The following is a 20,842-nucleotide window of genomic DNA, read 5'->3' on the forward strand; positions in this document are numbered from 1 at the left end:
AAAAAAACAAAATGGGAAATTTGGGGTATTGCGTTACTTCATCAAGTGTCCGTTATTGTATAAATAAAGAGAACTTACCTCTTTCCTGCCTTAACTGTGCTTCTTTTTGGCAGTCACATGTATCCTTAACTGTACAATGTAATGTAATGTAAAGCAAGGACATGCCTCCAAGGCAAACTTCCCTTTCAATGGAAGCATTTGTTGTAAATGAGATGTATTTAAAAGATGATGGCGATTTTGTGGCCTGCTTCTCCTGATACATATACTATATATACTTCTGTAGGCTTTTTCCTCTGTCAAGGTAGATCAATGTTTCCCTTACTCCAATTTTTCATCCAAGGGATAGAGGCCAAAGTGGCCCTTGCATAGAAGTACCCAGGGTGTACCAGGACAGAACTCAGAGACAGAAGTTCTACACTGAAAGGCTTAAAATCAGCTCTACTGAGGAGGTACTTTGGTGTGGATAGAACATTTCTGCGTGTGTTCCTTCACTCTGTGGCTGCAAGTGAGCTCTTTTATGCTGCAGCATTTTGGGACACTAGCAGGAGATGCCAACTGATTTAACAAGTTAATCAAGTAGGTTGGGCACTCTTCTGGGCAGCAGCCTAGACTCCCCGGAGGCCATAACAGAGCGGAGAATGTTGGCTAAGCTGCTGGCTGTCATGAATGATTTCTCACACCCACTGCATGACACTCTGGTCAACATATGGAGCACCTTCAGTACAAAGTTAATTTGAACTCAGTTCTCCAGGCTACCAGCTGGCATTAGATCATACAACATAACCTCTGGCAATTAGAATATGAACATTATTCATTTTTATCTCACAGTTTCACCTTGAGTGTGTATTTTGTGTAAAGTTTCAGCTTATAAAACACTGTGATTTGCCCTTGAAATCAATAAAATACTGTGCTGGGCTGGCACCCTGCCTGGGGTTTGTTTCCTTCCTTGCGCCCTGTGTTGGCTGGGATTGGCTCCAGCAGACCCATGTGACCCTGTAGTTAGGATATAGTGGGTTGGATAATGGAAGGATGGATGGATCAACAAAATATAGCTGTTATTCAAATATACCTACAGTGGTTTCAGAAATGATTCAACTACTTTCCCTTTTTACGCACTTTAGTGTGTAGATGTCATTTTAAATGGATACATTTTAAAATCAATCTACACCTATTCACCCATAATGACAAAGTGAAAACATGTTTTCAGAATGGTTTGCAAATTTACTAAAAAACAAAAACTGATATCTTGCAATCGTATCCTTTGGCAGCAATTACAGCTTTGAGACTTCTTGAGCAAGTCTCTACAAGTTTTGCAAAACTGGATCTGGCAGTTTGTCTCATTCTTCCTGACGGATCTTCTCAAGTTCTATTAGATTGGATGGAAATCTTCTGTAATCCACCATCTTCAGGTCTCTCCACAGATTCTGTATGGGGTTTAAGGTTGGACCACTTAAGAAGAGTTCTAGACTTTTCGTCAATCCACTCCAATGTTGTCTTGGCTGTATGTCATTGCTGAGCTGAAGGGTAAGCTCTTGTTCCAGTATGAGGTCACATACACACTTGGGCAGATTTTCTTCAAGATCTCTCTATTTTTGACTGCATTCATCCTTCCCACAATTCTGACCAGTCTCCTTGTCCCTGCAACCGAGAATTACCCCCTTAGCATGATGCTGCCACTACCACGCTTCACCGTAGGAATGGTATTAAGCAGGTGATCAGCAATGCCTTGTCTTTGCCAGGCGTAGAGCATGGAGTTCTTCTCAAAGAGAAGTCATTTTTTGTGTTACCAGACCAGAGAATCTTTTACCTAATGCTGAGTCCTTTAAATGCCATTTGGCAAGCTCCAAGCTATTACTCAAAAGTGACTTCATTGTAGCCATTCCACCAGAAATACCTAATGGAGTGCTGCTGAATTAGTTGTCCTTCAAGCAGGTTCTCTCATCTCAGCAGATTTTTGAAGCTCTGGAACCACTGGTTTGGTCACCTCCTGTGCAAGAATATATCCTAAATTCATATGCACTTCTTCAGGGTTTGTATTATGCTCTGTTAACTTTAAATCCTATCACTAAGAAAATATACATAGTTGTTTAACAATAAGGAATGAACTGGGTTTCATATATGTTAAATAGTTCCATACTAGTTATTTTCTTTAAGTGTTGGCCAAATCAATATCTTTGTAGGTACTTTTTAAGTGTGACATACTTTTAAAATATGTCCGGCCCCTATTTGCTTATGCAGAAGCTGTAAATGTAAGAGCCATTCTTAGAAAGTTAATGATTTAAGTTAAATTCACACTGGCGTTTGCTTATGTAGAATAGAATATAATCTTCTTATAGCTATTAGAATATGATATGGTCTTTTTCCCCCGTAAGAACTTATTACTAAAGTTCAGCAGCTCTAGTTTGCAAAATGGGATTTGGCAATAGCTTGTTGCGTTGAAATAATTCCACAGACAAAATATCTTTGTTTTTAAAAGCTTTAGTAAAAATTCAAAGTGAAACAGTTCACACAAAAATAGAGAAAAAAAAGATACAGCAAAGAAAAGCTCTTGTTTTAGAAAAGTTCTGTTTAAAGCTTAACTATCTTGTTTCATTCTTTAAGTTACTTATGCAGCTGAATCATTTCTAAACAGTCAGAAAACTGTATGCTTATACCATTTTCAGTCCATGCTAGCCATGGGACTAATTCCAAAAACAAACCAACTCAATTGACACTCTGTATTACTGATTATAGCAGGAAAGTTTTATTTCATATTAACTTATATTAACGTATTAACTATACCATATTCTAATAGCTATAAGAACATTGCATTCTATTTTTCTTAAGCAAACACTAGCATGATTTTAACTTAAAGCATTAACTCTCTATGATTGGCTCTTACATTTCTGGCCCCTAATTGTTTATGCAGGAGCAGAGACAATTACTATATTTTACTCCAATAAGAGCCACTAATTATACTTTTATATTATCTATTGTTTTCAAATCACTAGAAATAAAACTGCAAACAAACATTTAAAAATGTCTTATTTCAAACGTTGGCTGTTTCTTGAAGCAGGTGCAGTTTATTCATGGGTCTCTCCAGTGTGCTGGTTTTGGTCTGCACATTAACTCTTCTAACTGCACCTTTGGCATCTGCCATTTGTCTTGATGACTCGCCCCATTACCCAGGAATATGTCCACAGACAGACATTAGAGTTATGTGAAGGCAATGCTTTGTTCTTGTGAAAGGAAGAGTCCAGGCAGTTACTGATAAGACAATTAATGACCTCTGTAAGCAATAAAAAGGAGAAATGTTTGCTAACGAAGGGTCACCAGACATGACCTGACTCTTCTTGGTATGAAGTAAGCAGGTTGACTTTGATTGATAGAATGGCAAGAGTTGAAGATGTTTAAGCTATAAAAGTGCAAACTGCTTTAACGGTGGAATTCAGAACTAGTTCTGAATTAGCATTAATGCTATTAGAGACCTCCTTTTGTTACATTAAAATAGTGTGGCTTCTTTATTTCCACAGCCCTGACCAAGGCTCTTCTTGTTCAGTTACTCCTTTTGGCTGGACAGCCAACTCTAATATGAGTCCTAGAGGTTCCAAACTTCTTCCATTTCACAATTACTCTCCTGGGAGCACTCAGAACTTTAGAAATAATTACTTATTGAGTATAGATTGATCGGCAAAATGGCAAATTTATCCATGTCAAATTAAATCTACAATTCAATAAAGTGTGCAGAAAGTAAAGGCTCTGAAAACTATCTACTGTATTTAATAATCATCCATCTATTCTCAGAACATGTTTAATCCCAGAAAATCTGGGCCCAAGGCAGATTCCATGCGTCGATCACAAAGCACACTCACACACATTCTCATCCTTTTCACATTTGGCCAGTTCAGAGTCATCTGTGAATAAAGGAATATGCCATCCAAGACAGATGTTTTATATTAAAGGAATACTCCACCAAACATTATTATGATTGCCATCAGGTACTTACACTAGGTTGTTTGTAGTGATGGATGATAAAAGCTACAGTATAAACCTCATGCTTTAATACAGACCAAACTTAAACAATAGCCAACACTATCTAAATGGCAATGAAAATAGTATCACATTAATAATAATCCACATATCAAGTATCCACTTGTATGCTCGCAACATCGTAAACACATGCATTTTGGTTGAATAATTGATAAAGAAATATATCACTATTGGTTGGTGTATCTCTATAATCTATTAAGTCTGTCTTCAAAGGAAAGCTATAATGCAAAGTGAAAGACCTGTGTAGGCAGCCATGCCACATGCACTTCAGAGCAGGTCATCCACCTGAAGCTAAGCATGTTCAGGCCCAACCAGCACTTGGATGGGAGACCATCTTGGAAATGTCTGGGTTGCTGCTGGAAGAGGTGCTAGTGAGGCCGGCAGGGGCCACTTAAACCCAATGCAGTGAAGAGGACAGTGTGCTGTAAAAATGGCACCATCCTTCAGATGAGGCATAAAACCAAACTCCTGATGCTCTGTGGTCATAAAGGATCCCCAGGCATCCTTAATAAAGAGTAGTAAGGTGTATCCCGATGTCAAGGCTAAATTGCCCACCACAGTCTAGTCATTCTGGTCCCCTAATCATCCCATTTCCAATCTTTATCTCTCACCACTTCACTACCTAACAGCTAATGTGTGGTGAGTGCACTGGCGTAAAAATGACTGCCATCACATCATCAACCAGTGGTGATGAGGTGGCTCTCCACTCACTGTGTAAAGTGCTTTGAGTAGTGAGAAAAGTGCTATATAAATGTAAAGAATTATTACCATTATTGTTACTAGGCAGGAGAGATCATACAACCTCCACACAAACAGTAAGAATTTGAACCGAGTGAATCCCATTAGTCTGACACACAAATAAACCAAGGAGAGCAGAACCAAACATTAACTGGCGCCCTGATATGGACCAACACCCCATGTGGTGTCCCAATGGCTGCCTTGTATCTGATACTGCCAGTTTGGTTTAGCCTTCATGTGACATTGAAAGGGTTCTGTAAGCATTGGCCGGATGATGACGGGTCTCCCAAGTGTATAGAGCTTGGTTACTTACTGGGTGACTTTAACAAGTATTTTGTTTGGAGATTTCTGCAATTGTAGAAATACATAGTTGACTGCAGCAAACGTTTGAGATTTGTAAGACACTTTGGATTAAGTTATCTAAATGATAAAGCTTTATAAAATTGGCCACAAAGGGATAAAGGTGCTGTGCTAGTAATCCTATAAAATGCTAACATTTCCTAAAATATTTTAATAAATTACCAAAATGCTATCTCTCTAGGATTAAACATACAGTGTAAACTGGCTGAAAGGCCTGGCTGAAAGTGACTTTATTTTACTTCAAGTTTGTAACATTTTCAGAAACATATAAAAAATGTATTTCATTAAAAAAAAAATGCAACATGTGCAAAATTCTGAATAGTTCGATATTTCTTCTTCTCGGTTTTCCCCAGTCAGAAGGTGTTGTCCTAAAAAGTGGGTTCTCTCTTTCTGAAAGTTGCCTCCATAGCTGATCTTCCACTGTGTCTACCATAGTGGTTAAAAAGTTGCAAGCAGGCCACCATGCCAATGTTCTTGTGCCCAGTCATGTGGATCAGCTCAGCCGGTACATTACCATCCTTTATACATTGAGGATAGGCAGACAGAAAGTACCCAGGGAAATCTGTTGCTTTTTCAGTTGTGACTTAAAAGAAGGTCAATGAGGATACCAACAGCCAGAATGAAGAAGCATGCAGCCAGGGTGAGCCCCCGATACAGGACCAGCTGGCGGAATGTAAGAGGATTTTCGCTAACGTTTTCCACACCTCTACCAGATTTTTCATCATCTTCCACCAACTCCTCTGTGTCTGTATGGCTCTGCTCTGCAATAAAATCGTCCAGCACCACATGAGGCCAGGAATGATGGTTGACCTCTGCAGATAAAGAGCACACAAGTGTTACAAACCTCACACCCTACCTCTTTATTGATTTTTTTCTGGGTGTATACATTTTGTGAGGTTAATGTGCTGCGTTAGTTATCTAATGCTCGATTAAAGTTCTCAGCGTCGGCCTCTGTGTCTGGCCAAGAAGCTAAAGCATGGAAATATAAACTAGAAAGCTCCCAAGTTCACTTCTTTCATTGTGTGGCCCTGAGCAAATCACTTAATCTGTCTGTGCTCCTTCTTAAAACAAAAATAAACATGTGGAGAACATTTTCCTTCCAAAAGAAATGAGATTCCTGGATGCCAGGAGAACAAAACAAGTTTCTTGCTAAATTTAAACTTGGTCATTTGTTTACTTCCTGAGGCACCGAGAGTGCTTAAGTTCAAGTGCAAGTTCAGACTTAAGAGTCCCATATGAAAACTAAGATGGCTTAAGAGAGGTACTGGTATAGGTTTCATACCGGCAGAATTATTTGTGGGATGAACATTTTTGGCCTGAAGGTTGCTGTTCTCGTTTGATGATGATTTCTTCAGCCCGGCACGCATTTGAGCCTGGAAAATAAAACGCAGTGTTATTGAACTGGCTGAAAGAAATAAACAACCAGAATACTGCACAGATCTCACCATTCAGTGTCTTGGGTGCAGAGAGCAGTTAAAATGTGACCGGCATCCAAGAGGTCGTCAGTCTCCAGTGTCAGGATCCGTAGGCAGTACTTCTTAAGTAATTAAATCACTCAGTGCACCGGCACCAGCGCTCTGTGCCAGCACTCAGTGAAGAACACAATACAAAAATAAACTGAACTGAAGTATCCAACAGTGTCACACCATGCTGGCTCACTGCTGTGATAAAGGCTGCCTCAGAAATAGGGAGGCTCTTCATTGTACTGTATGGTTCTTTGGCTTGAGCTTCTTCAGCAGATTATACATTTTAATCCAGTTAGCCTTATTCAGTTTAAACATAACCACATACTAGGGTTAGTACAATGGACAAAGGAACAGCTTCATAAGTCAAATGCAGAAGGCTTAAGTGACACAAATACAATCGCATACTGAGTCACACAGGGTGTTTGAACCCAAAAGTATCTAGCATCACTGTGCATTGACATAGTAAGGTCAGGTTAGATTGGGGAGCATGTGTTGGTACACCCACCACACGATGAAACAGCTTGGGATCCTGGTTGGCAAACAGCCAGACACACGGTCCAGTCCCACCCTCTGGAAATGATCCTCTATCTGCCGCAGCCTGGTGTTACATGGGCATCCCCTTGGCCTGGTACATCCACTCGGGTCCTCAACAAGGAGGATCTTGTGAGATGAATCACCCTCGGGGAATCACACCACATGGCCGTAGTGCCATAACTGACGCTCCCTCACAGTGTAGGTAATGTACCTCATTCAGGACTCTGTGAGCAACCGCTCAATTGACACAAAGTCAAACCAAGTGGTACCCAAGGATTCTACCCAAGGATTCTCTGAAGACACACCGTACCAAAGGAGTCCAATCTACGTCTCAGATCACTGGATAGCATCCATGTCTTTCTACCATATAGCAAGACAGGAATCACTCGGACTCTAAAGACTTGGACCTTCAACCTTTTACATAGATATCGGGGGCACCACACACCCTTTACAGTGACCTCATGACCCCCCCATGCTCTCCCAATCCGTCTACTGACTTCATAGGTGGAGTCACCAGAGACATGAATGTCACTGCTGAGGTACAGTAAATAAACCTCTCGACAAGGTCGACATTCTCTCCGCAGACAAACATACTGCTGATGGCTATGCCTAAGAGGTCATTATCATTTATGATAGACAGGTATGCTCTTATTCAGTTCCTTAACATCTTACACAGGTTTGAATGTTATATGATGGAGGGCTTGTTGGAATTGATTATTAGGTTTTAACTCAATCAATTTTAGTCCATGCCAGTGTGCAGTGCACTTGTGAATGCATGTGCCAGTTTAACGAGATGATTGCTTGGCAGTGTGGCCATCAGTAGGCACCAGCTGCTGCTAGATGAAGGAAATATAAAATTGACTGGGTAAGTAAATGGGAGGAGTACTTCTGTATTTGTTTCTTTGAGAGTGTCACTGGTTGGAAAGGAAAAGGAGAGAAGGAATGGCGGCATCGACCATGCTGATGGTGGTAAGGAAGAACAGGGTTGAAGGGTGAATGTGAAGTCTGTGTGGTGCTTTTGACTGTTGAGCAGTGTAGTGGGCGAGAGGACAAGAGGCCACCAGAGTGACCTGGAGCAGGAAGGCTCGAGCACAGAAGTATTTAGTAGAGGGGAAAGGCACCCTGGGAGTTGCGGAAGCCATTGTGGCAGGGAATAGGGAATGCAGCGGGCTACATCCAGGCATGAGAGAGGTAATTGGGCAAGATGCTTTGGGAGCTGCAGGCATCCACTGCTTGGACCCATTGGAGGACTGGGAATGCAATGGGCTGCGATTTTGAGGTCTCCCATCGTCCTGATGAGGAGAGGAAATGAAGATGAGCCAAAAGGGTTTTTAACTCTCTTAACATTTAGGATTTTAGTATTACCAAGATGTCATTTATTGTTTTAACACCCTGAGACACTGACAGATATTTTAAAGGCACATGTTTTACAGATTATTTATTTAAACTGTTTAATGACATTCTGTTTTAATCAACTGCCACAAACCTAATTTTAAAGTCTCCATTGTCTGTCACTGGTTCTTGACTATTGATGCCACAGATAAAAGAAGGTGGCTTGGCTGCAGATTCAAAGCATCACATCTAGTAGTCATTGTTATGCTTCACTTCATTAGCTGCAGTGGCTCAAGCCTCTGCCCCTCAATCACTGGCCCGAGTGCCCACTTCTCTCGTGAGGATCTTTTTCATTGTAAGAAGCAGAAAACAAGCAACAGTAAGTAATAAGCCTTGTTAAAATTATTCACAGAAATTAGGTGTGATCTTTAATGGCGGTGTCACTTCACTGGAGCTTTTTATTTTTTAACAAGCACACCATAGTTACAAAAGCGAAGCTGCAATTTGCTTATCGGATGTAGACAGACACTCCCATTGAACCATGGAGACCCCCTGCTTCAGTGGATTTCCATGGAGAAAATCATCCACACTTTAATACAACAAAACTGTGAATGCGCATCGTTCAACATGCCTTCACACACGTCATTTTTAATTGCTTCCTGAAGGAAACTACCAATAGTTCATACAAAAGGTACTTGACTGACAGTTATTGCAAGTTATACATTTAGCTGCTTTCTTTTTGGTGTTGGAACCCCAGATGCTTACTGCTGTACAGTAGACAGCTGTTAAAAATTGTTCAAGGCTTACATACTGCTGCTGTTTGTATTTTGTAAAACTACAGATGCTGAAATTTGTAAATAATTCTGCTTTGTGTAGCACAGCAATTTAGTTGTAGTATTTAGTGTGCTAATGGTTAGGTGGGGAACTCAAACACTGCCAAACCAGAGTTTGGAGAAAATGAAGAAAAGAAATAGATCAATGCCAAAAATTTGGTCAAGAATTTAATATGTGGTACGGTAAGACATCAACTGGCTGATGAAGCTGGGATGTGGTGGCAGCATCATGAAGCCAAGGGCTGGTTTTTCTCCATTGTGAACTTTCATAGAGGAAACTCAAAGGAACATTTAAGGGAGGGCTTCCTAACTTGGGGGGCACAGTGCAACTGAGTGAAAGGGGGGTGGATGGCTGATGGTCACGAGGATCTCAACGCTGTAAATATTTGCAGCTAACTAGCCGCTCAAGAAAACTGACAGTAAAAGAGGGCAATCTTTTCATTTGCTTAAACATTAAAGTAGCTCATCCTTTTTGAGCAATCACTTTTATTGGAGGTGGTTAAACATAAAAAAAGGGTTGCATTCTTAAAAGGGTTAAGAACTCCTAACTTTATCACACACACACACACACACACTACTGACAATACTTGGCAACGTGAGAGCAACACAACCAACATCAAGTGGCAAAGCACAAAGAGATGGAGAGAAACAGAGGGGCTACTCAGGTGTCTGATGGATGCAACCTCACTGCTTTGCTGCCAGGAGTTAATGACCAGCGAACATGATGAGAGCGGAGATTCTCTCAGTAACTGTTTGCAAAATCTGTTTGTATTTTGACTCCATTTTTCATTATCTGTGTTGTCTGGAATTCTAACATGTCACAGTCCACACCAAATTATTTCAATGTGTTTTGTTTAGGAGAAAATTCAGGATGAGGTCAAAACATCTTTTTTTTGGCAAGAAGATTAGAGAGTTGGCATTTCATATCATGTATGCCTGTCCATTATACAGATTTATGTGGATATTGCTGACTTAATCCAGGAGCTTTTTAATTGATTTCTTTGAAAATTGATGAAAACCTCTGGGAAGGTGACAAGACTACTAATAAGTACTTGCTCAGATTTAGGAGAAAGCTATAGATATTGATGGGATTTTGTGTTACTAATGATGTTTTCTCTTTCCATAATTGGTAGCCACACACTAAGTAGTAAACATATTTGATAGAAGTTCATCATAACATAGTGTCATAGTGCTTTAATGTTCTAAAATAATGCACTTCTGAAACTCTGTGAAATACAGGGCCAGTGTGACGGTTGTTAATAGCATTCATTCTGTAAAATCATACAGTGATGGAGTTTCATAACATTGCGTTCATTCTGCTTTCAAGTTAATAAATAATGCAGCAATAGTGTTTATGCATAGCTTTTATGTTATAGTGATGTGCTGTGATGTGAACTCTTGCTGTTAAAGTCCATTTGCACTTTAATATAATTAGATGGCAATCCCTTTATTGGCTCTTTCATCTTTGTTAAGATGCATTACATTAGGAAAATGAAGGATATGTGCAGTAGCGGGGCACTAGTGTGTTTTCTGATCCTTTGACTTATCTTCACAAGGCTGTGAACATTATCATACCCCTGATGTCACATCTACATTTTCTGTAAAAATAAATCAAAATAAATGATAATATTTAAAAACACATATAAAAGTAGGCACTAATTTGTTTTTTGGGAATTCAAATGTAACAGATCCTGCTCTGTAAAGTTCCACTTGTCCACCTTGTGAGCCATCACTGCTTCCTATCACCCAGCGTCAGGAGTCACAGCACTTTTACAGGACCAATCTCTCAAGGTCTCAAGTGTATCCTTCCCACCTTACCTAGGAACACAAAGATTTTATAGGATCTTGCTTCAAAATGGTCAACATCCCATATCATTTACTGTATACACTGGCTCCCTGTACGCCTGAATAAGAATTGAGAAATGAATGGAAGGATTAAAGACCTTCTACAATCTTAAGATGGAATAAATAAAAGACCTTCAAAGTTTCATTAATGTGGCTCACATGCATTTCACTCTTCAGCAGCCCCCCTTGCATCTCTTTTCTTATCAGGTTCTTTTGTGTTTCACTAATAAATGGACCTCTCTGTATTGTCCTTGTCTTTTGAGATCACAAGCACTTCACTTATTAATGGACTCCCTTGTAGCTCCTTTTGCCATCGGCCTCACATATGTTTCACTCATAAATATGAAAAGGTGCTGATAGTGACATCACTTATCTCTACACGATATTTATTAAATGCAAAATGCTGGCCTGGCATAATGAGATTTACTTTTCTTGAGATTTGTGTCATTCTTCAGATCGTGTTCTTTATCACAGTTGGCTCTACGACAGTTTCATACTCTTGTGCATTCTTTGATTTTTTATTTACTGATTCATAGCTTTATTTGTGGTGGCTTCTTCATAGTTCTGAGTCATGTAATAGTATGAAGTTCTGTATACAAACAGAATTGCCATTATTGTTTAGGTCATAGTATGGTTGTCACACCTGCCACAGAAGCCCTGGGGGTGTATGGTACCCTGTCTGGTAACTTGATAAAATCAGATAAACAAAATCCATTTACCTCCTCTGTCACAAGCTTCCAGTCGAATTTCAATACAAGGATTAAAAAGAAGATGCACTGCATGAAGACACAGACTAAAAGTCCTATCCAAAAACCTATCAAAGGAGAAGACAGATTATGAGGACACACATCAGAAATCGACATTACTTAGAAAAGATGACAAATCAGAAACAGTGAGGAGAGGCATGGAACACTAAAGCCACAGACTACAGTATGTGACATTTTTGAGCATCTCAGCAGAGCACAGATGAGATCCAAACTACAGTCATATCAGTACATTCAACCTGCTTAGTGCAGTTCTGGGACACAGGAAACCTGAGAATGTTCCAGCAGCATTGGAAGCAAGGCAATCCTGGATGTGCAACCAGTTCATGGCAGAACACACGCGTGCACACACCAACGTTCACTAATGCAGGGTGCATTTAGAGACACCAAGTAACCAAACACACACATGCCAATGCACAGGAGCTGGAGAAAAACCTCAGACACCTGGAAAATGTCCAAGCTCCCCACAGACAGTGGTCATGGTGCCACCCAAAGATCTCATCCTCACACATACCAATGAAATAAACACATTCAAGGAAAAGTACTCACCCAGAACACCCATATGTGCAGCAAACATTAGGGAGATCCCAATGGGAAGACCAATGATGTAATATCCAGTTAAGTTACAAATGGCTCCGATTTTCTGCTTGCCAGCTCCTTTTACTATTCCACTAAAAACACACTAAAGAGATAAAAAAAATATTAATCTTTTATTATATTATGCACAATATTTTAGAAATGATGGGAACATAATTCCATCAAAATAAAAATATAGCTGATTAAACATATTATTTAAAAAACACCCAGGCCCCAAAAACTTTTTGTATCAAATATGTTGCTATGATGAGTGTAGATACCATACTTACTTGCACCTAGACATAAAAAAGATATAACCATTAAAAACACAATACAAAGGAATTCTTTTACATAATGCACTAGCTGTGCTGCCTGTCTGAGACGGGTTGAAATCTAAGTAATCAACACAGACTTCAGTGTTAACATTCACATTTTATAATGCATGGAGTAATACAATGCATTGCATTTGTCATTCCGACAGATGGCGCATCACAAACGTTTTTAGTAATACAATGTATGTCTATAAATGTGATGAGCCATCTGTTGAAATGACAAATGAAATACATATGTCTCTGTTATATGCCCTTGGTGATGGGATATGTAAAAGCAGTGTTAACATTTGTGACAAATGCATTGCATTCCGTTACTACAACTATTTGTGATGCACCATCTGTTGGAATGACAGAGCTATATGAACCAGAAAACACACAGACACATGTTATTTTATTAAGGTGAGTAACAGGATCAAATGTTCCATTGAATCATCCATGTAAATTGCTTTATGAAAATAATTTCAGGTTAAGGGGCTCATTCCATGTGACACAGAGATCTTGTTAGATCTGTACAGTCTTTTCAATTTCTTCTTAATTAATAAACAAAGGTACAAACATTACATTTGTAATACTACAAGTTTCACATTGAATCTGACTACATTTCACTGAGCTCTATAATTAGTAAATTAATTTTGGATTAAATAGGTTTTGCAAAAGGTCAGATCAGTGTAGAAGGGGCTACAGCCAGACCCCAGCATCAGCACTAGGTAAAAAGGCACAGATCTAGCATTGGCAGGACATTGGTGCATTGCAGGACACAATTCATACAGGGTAAGTATTAAATCAAAATATAAGTGGGAAACCTGTAGAAAAACCCAGGCAGGCATTAAAAAATATACAAATGTGAAGCCAGAATTTCAATCTAAGACTCCAGAGCAGAAAGGCAATATTAATAACAACTAATCCACACTTTTAGCTTCTCATCCTGTACTCCACCGTACTATAAGAGGCCGCTTGTATTGCGCTGCTGAAATTTAAGTCCAGGGCCAAAATTTAACAATGAAAGGCCGTGCATGTATGTAGGTGAGAGCCTCAAAAAATCCTACACCTCATGCTGGAGTGGTACTGCAATAAGAACCGTAGCTACACCTTCCCCATCCAAAAACAGAGCTTGGCAGTTGGTGTTTTATTTACCTTACTTGGTAAGACAACACAAAATGTGCTATTGACTAAATACGAGTCATGTTAGCCTCTCATTGTCAAAAACTGTCCCAGGACTTACAGCAAATGAAGCAGTATCTCTATATATAATCTTAATTTGGATCTTGATCTTTGTTTGTTCATGAATGAATTAGAAGAAGAAGCACTAGATGGGAGTAGAGAGACAGCTAAAACACAGGCATTGCATTAAGAATCTCCTCCAGGCTTATACTACTGAAGACTGTAGTATGCCAGTCATACCTCAAAACACAGACATTCAAACTAAACAAATTGTTGTGCTTTAAATTAACTAAGGAGATCTTCATTTAGATCTTGATCTTTGTCCACAAATTCCACGCATGCGTAGACCACCTCCCAGTTTAGTACGTTGTTGTTACTCATGGATGTCAACAATGTGTCAGGAATAACGAAAGGAGTGGTGGACAGTGTTACGCTGGTTAGCTCCTGAGGCCTGGTTAGAGAATGAGATTGTCGAAGATAAAAGGTACGTGCCTACGTAACATATGAGTGAAAGAAAGACAGTGGGTAAAATGAATGACAACGTAACAGCACGTTCCGGAAATTATTATTGTTACGTTGTAGCCGGCGAGTGCTGCGCATCTCACAGTTGTACCATGGCTTGCTCACATGTCAGTGAAGTGATCCCTATTTATGCTTTAAAGAGCCTGGATAACTATGTGTTCCCCTTTTATAACCATTGCTCTGTGTATATTGCCTTACTCTTTGGATTGCCACAAAGCAACCTGCGAGATTGGAGAAAGGTTGAGAAGAGATCGTGAGAGGAAACACAGCGTCGTGAAAACGAGATGGACTGTGAACGGACAGAAGCAGAAATGCTCCCACACCACCACATAATTATGATTCAGACAGTGATTCCGAGTGGGCCGTTACTATCGAATCAATGTCCAAGGGTTTTCATTTTTGTAATTTTGTTTCCCTTATAAAAAATCATAATGCTGTGCGACGAAGGGCCCAGTTCACGACTGGCAGCCGCGTTTAAACAGGGAGCCTTTAACATGCGCAACGTAGTTGGGCGCACATGGCTAGTGTATATATATAGTAGTTGTTGGTTTGTGTAAGACCTGTCAGTTGTGATAACAAGTCTCCAGCGCCTATCTCCATCACTTTAATGGACACTACCTGGATTGACTCACAATCACCAGTTGCTTCTTTAAATTCTCTTCATTACTGTGACCACCAGGGGGAGCACAGCTTAAACAATAGGCACAGACACAAGACACAATTTTTATTCACGTGGGAAGCGCTTCTTCCTCTCTTCCCACAGCAGCAAGCACAGTACAAAAAGCACTAATATAATACACAGTACTTTGTTCTCTTCTCTTCTTTCTCTCTCTCGAATCTCTTCCATCGCCATTCCTCCTTCAAGCTTCGTCCGCTTCCTCCCAACTTTGGCTCGCTGAATGTAGTGAGGGTCTTGTTTTATACAGCACCCGAAGTGCAGCAGGCATCCAGTGATCTCCTTCTGGGTGTACTACCGGGTGTGGCGGCAGTTCTGCTGAGGAGGGCTCAGCCATTCCCCCTGCACCCCCGATGGTGGCCACCAGTGACGTGCGGAGAGGTTCATGGCTGGTGAGGCACAGACTCTTTCAGAGTCAGAGTTATAAATATATGAACCCAAAAGAGTATCTTATTCACTATTGAATTGGCAGCATGCACATTGACAACTGGTTATGTTTCATATCTCATCAGCATTCTTTACACACACATAGGTAAGGTACATATTTGAAAGAATGTTACTTTTATAGCAGCAAGAGAGAGCGAGCGTAGAGAGCGCATTTGCTCTGCCCTTTGACATTGCAACTTCACAATTCATACTCATTCAATACAAATGAAAGTATAGATGTACAAAAAAAAAAAACAATTTCAATTTTGACCTTAACTGAAATATTTAGTTGTTTTTAAAAGATTTTAATTCTGATGTTTTAATCAATTTTAATACAGACTGTTCAAGAAAAAGATAACAAGAAAAAAAAAGAATATTTTATTTAAGTTCAAAATTTAGTTTTTAAATATTGGATTTTTTTATAAAATTGAATACCGTTTATGGTCTTACTTTTATTTGTAAATGAAGTCCATGCGCTTATCCTCCACGAAAATCTCCATCACTTTCTTATAAAAGTCCTACTTTTCCTTTAGTTTTAAAAATCTTAATCTACCGTTTTGGCAGTCAGTCAAAACAAAAAATAAAAAATAAAAATAAACGGACCGCTGCATTGCACTTGACTTTCTGGTATCGCTAACTTATTGGTGCCCAGAGCCTCTGAGTAGAAGAGCAGCAGCAACAAGCACCCGTTGGGCTCATGTGCGCACCCTTCGCTGCGGTTTTATGTCCGATCAGCAAGACTAAATATATCACACACATTCATTGAAGATATTAGCCAGACTGTGGAAAGTCAGGGTGTGTAAGAAATGTGTCTGCAAACATATTGGCAACATACAGAGAGACAGCAACAGGCACGCGGCAACTGCACGCATCAACCCAGTATGTGAGGAAGAGCGCAGTCCGAGGTGAAGTGAGGCTCGTCGCTGCTAAACCTCACGTTTCTCTCCCATATTTGATCAGGAAATGTGCAGATTCAGCAATTTTGACTATAAAAATAATCAAAATTATTGGAATCATACAGAAAACAAATTTATAGCACAGTTGTGGACACATTTATTTTATGTTATCATAGTTTTTTTTACTTTTCATGATGTCACCTGCCTCCTCTGACCGCACGTCCCTGGTAGCACCGTAGCAAGCCAGGGGGTTGCCCTCTGTCGTCCTGAGGGAGGTACTGCCCTGTGTAAACTCCTTCCCTTAAGAAGGTATCCAGGCTCTCCATTAAATTGTCTTTGTGTCACTTAGTTTGTGTATTAACAAGAATGATTTTTTAAAGAATTTACTTGTTTTAGTGAACGTTGGTGATACAATTGATTCAGAAAGTATTACTTTTTTCACATTTTGTTACGCTGCAGCCTTCTGCTAAAATCATTTCAATTATTTTTTCCCCACATCAAGCAAAATGTAACACTCCAAAATGATGAAGTAAAAAAAAGATTTTAGGAATCCTTGCCATGCCCTGCGGTGGGCTTGTGGCCTGTCCGGGTTTTGTTTCCTGCCTTGCGTCCTGTGTTGGCTGGAATTGACTCCAGCGGACCCTCATGGCCCTGTAGTTAGGATATAGCGGGTTGGATAATGGATGGATGGATGGAATCCTTGCCAACTTATTAAAAATAAAAAAAAACTGAAGTATAACATTGACACAACTGTTCAGACCCTTTGCTATGACTTTGGACTTGCATGCATCTCATTTTGTTGATCATTGTTGAGATGTTTCAGTACAGTAGAAGTTATCAATGTGCATCAGAAGAAAAACAAACAATGAGGTCAAAGAATTGCATGAAGAGTTTAGAGATAGGATTGTGTTAAGGTACATTTTTGTAGCACTGAAGATTCTCAAGAATGGAGTGGCTTTCATAATTCTTAAATGGAAGACATCTGAAACAACCACAACTCTTTTCTGGATCTGGCCACTCTGCCAAACTGAGCAATCTAAGGGCCATGGTAAGACAGTTGACTAAGAACCTGGTGGTCACTCTGGCTGAGCTCCAGAGGACCCATGTGGAGATGGGAGAAACTTCCAGAGGGACAACCACCACTGCAACACACCATCCATCTAAGCTCTAAGTCAGAAAGGCCAGACAGAAACCTCTGTTCAGTAACAGTCACATGGAAGCCCACCTGGAGTTTGCAAGCTGGCACCTAAAGGTCGTACAGACTGTGAAAAACTAGATTATTTGCTCTGATGAAACCAAGATTTCGGCTCTGAGGCTAAGGATCTGCGCTGGTATCCCAAAGGTTGCTTGTTCGAATCCCCGTCACTGCCAAAAGAGATCCTACTCTGCTGGGCCTTTGAGCAAGGCTCTTAACCTTCAATTGCTCCAGGGGCTCTGTACAACGGCTGACCCTGCGCTCTGACCCAAAGGAGTATGCAAAAACGAACAAATTCCTAGTAAGAGAAATTGTACAAGTCATCATATCTGAACAAACCAGGCACCACTCATCACCTGTGCAGTACCATTTCAGTGGTGAAGCATGGCAGCAGCAGTATCAGGCAGTTTGGTTGTTTCGTAGCAGCAGGGACAGGGAGACTAGATAGGGTTAGGGGAAAGTTGAACGTAGCAAAGTAAGAGTTATCCTTAATGAGAACCTGCTCGAGAACACTCTGGACTTCAGACTAGGCCAAAAGTTCACCTTCAAAGCACAGACAGCACAGGAGTATCTTAGAGACATTCTGGGAATGTTCTTGTGAGGCCCAGCCAGAGCTCAGGCTTGAACCCAATCAAACATCTCCACCCATACCTGGATAAAAGCAGTACACGGACAGTTTCAATCCAGCCGGACAGAGCTGCAGGAAAGAATGACAGGAACTCTGTAAATCCAGGTGCGTGAAGCTTGTTATGTCAAACCCAAGAAGACTCCAGGCTGTAATCGCTGCCAAAGGGGCTTCAACAAAGTACTGAGGAAAGGGTCTGAAAATGTGTGTCAATATGCCATTTTAGTTTTTTTATTTTTAGTATTTCTAAATTCCTATTTTTGATTTGTTATTCTGGGGTATTGTATGTTGTGTGTTGTGGGGAGAAATTAAATTAAACAAGTTTTAGCACAAAAAATATTCAGAAAGTGAAGGGGTCGGAATACTTTCAGAATCCACTGTATGTAGAGGAACTGTGACCCCCCATGACTGCAACTCTGTGTGACACAGTAGATACAGCAGGTCAACTTAAATCATAATAAGAGCACTTGCTTAATAACATGAGATTATTATGTTATAATCTGGAAGGAGCAATCAATTCATTAAAACATGGCTGCAGTACAGTTAGCATCTTTTGCTGTGGAAGCTAGCAGGGAAAATGAGTGGCAACAACAACTATTAAGACAAGAGAATGTTATGTTTACAAAAATTATATCTTTATGCAATGATTACTGGATCAAAATCTCAGACAATCCAAATGGACTGACATTAAACAGTTACTCCTCCTGCATGATCTAAACAAAAGCTGCCAGTGGCAGGAGCTAGTACTTCACAGACATCACAAGGATTTTTGAAACAGGCTCATAGTTTTTGGGACACCTTTTTGACAATATTTTGTTATTTTTTTGAGTTTTTTATTTCAAGTAGTTTTTATCTGACAGCTATTGTTATGACCTATAGCAGGGGGTCCTCAATCACAGTCCTGGAGGGCTGCAGTAGCTGCACATTTTTGTTCTCATCCGGTTTCTTAATTAGAAAGCAATTCTTGCCAATGATTTAATTTCATGGCTTTAACTCTGTCAGGTCATTCTCATATCCCAGATTTTCTTCCCCTTTCTAAGGATATCATCCAAATGATTTGAAGGCTAAAATGGATGAGTAATTCTCAGTCCTTCACTTTTGTCTCTTCATTTTCCTTCCAAGTATTAAATTAAACCCAATAGTGCATAATAAATACACACAGGTGTAAATGGTAACACACTAAATGGAGAACTGCTGGTCTCTTTTGTCATTTGCATCTTATTGCTAATTAGGAGAAATGAAAAACTAAGAATACAGCTGTTCAAGACTAAACTAAGCAATAAGGGTTCAAAATCTTAACAAGCGAGACAACTAAAGTGAAACAGAAGTGTTACTTGAGCAATAAGTGCTTCTTAAGCAATTGCGTTGGAGCAAAAACCTGCAGCCACTGCGACCCTCCAGGACCGTGATTGAGGACCCCTGCCTTATAGTATACAGTACCAATCAGGTTTTAGAAATAGAAAACCCATTTTCTCAACCCATTGTCTTCAACAAAGGGCTATGGAGAGGCCTGAGCCTATTCCTGTAGCATTAGGCACAGAGCCAGTCACACCAGTCCTGTTTAGAGATGGTGATCTACCTGCCTGATAAGCCAAAATATTATGAGTACTGTACTCCCATATGAAGCAAATAATGTCAACTATCTTGTGACAGTAGTGCATGCCAAGGTAAATGATATCTTAGAGGGTAACCTGACTTTAGGTACTCAAAGTCAAAATATTGATTGCAAAAGATATGGGAAAGTGTAAAGACCTAAGTGACTTTGATAACGGCCAAATCATTATGGCCTGACCACTGGATCAGAGCATTTCGAAAATGGCTTGTGGGGTGGTCATGGTCAGCTGACAATAGCTGAGGAGGTGATTCAAGGAGGGAAAACCTGTGACAGGTTGTTGGTGGTCAAGATTTGAAGAGAGGTCAACAGAGGCTATCCCATCTGGCACAAACAGAACTGCTACTGTGGCACAACTTGAAAATAATTTTAATGATGGTCACGGGAGTAACGTGTCGAACATGCAGTGCATCGAACCGTGCTGTGTATGGCACTGCATAGTCGCAGGCCAGTCCCAGTTCCCATGCTAACCACTATTAAAAATGCCTATGATAGGCAATGGAACTGGATCATAGATCAATAGAAAAAGGTTGGCTGATCTGATGAATTGAGTTTTCTGTTGTATCTTGTCAACAGCCTGGTGTGTGTGCATCGTTTACTTCGGGAAAAGATGACTTCAGAATGCACTATGGGACAAAGACAATTGGGTGGAGAAAGTGTGAGACTTTGGGCAATGATCTGCTGTGAAAGCCCATGTCCAGGCATTCGTGTTGATGTTAATTTGACAGGTACCACCTCCCAAAACATAGTTGCAAGACCAGGTACACTGCTCCAACAGTACTGTCCAAAGGAAGTGGCATCTTTCAGCACAATAATATGCTCTGCACCCTGCACAAATTGTTTGAGAATGGTTTGAAGAACATGATGAAGAATTAAAGGTGTTGCTCTGGGCTCCAAATTCCCAAGACCTCAATCTAACT

General features: G+C 40.1%; 1 protein-coding gene across 3 annotated transcripts in view; it reads right to left on the reverse strand.

Moving 5' to 3' along the window:
- Positions 1-4,634: 4,634 nt before the first annotated feature.
- The window catches only part of LOC120531640 (multidrug and toxin extrusion protein 1-like), an 88,216-nt gene continuing 72,008 nt past the window's right edge, over positions 4,635-20,842 (reverse strand). For all 3 annotated transcript variants that reach the window (XM_039757234.1, XM_039757233.1, XM_039757235.1), the window contains 4 exons: positions 12,451-12,583; positions 11,857-11,951; positions 6,410-6,500; positions 4,635-5,939 (listed from right to left, as the gene is read on the reverse strand). In XM_039757234.1, the coding sequence (XP_039613168.1) occupies positions 5,701-5,939; positions 6,410-6,500; positions 11,857-11,951; positions 12,451-12,583 (558 nt within the window). In that variant the 3' untranslated portion in view covers positions 4,635-5,700. The remainder of the gene's footprint in view (positions 5,940-6,409; positions 6,501-11,856; positions 11,952-12,450; positions 12,584-20,842) is intronic.

Source organism: Polypterus senegalus, chromosome 6 (assembly GCF_016835505.1).
Source record: "Polypterus senegalus isolate Bchr_013 chromosome 6, ASM1683550v1, whole genome shotgun sequence".
Lineage (NCBI taxonomy): Eukaryota > Metazoa > Chordata > Cladistia > Polypteriformes > Polypteridae > Polypterus > Polypterus senegalus.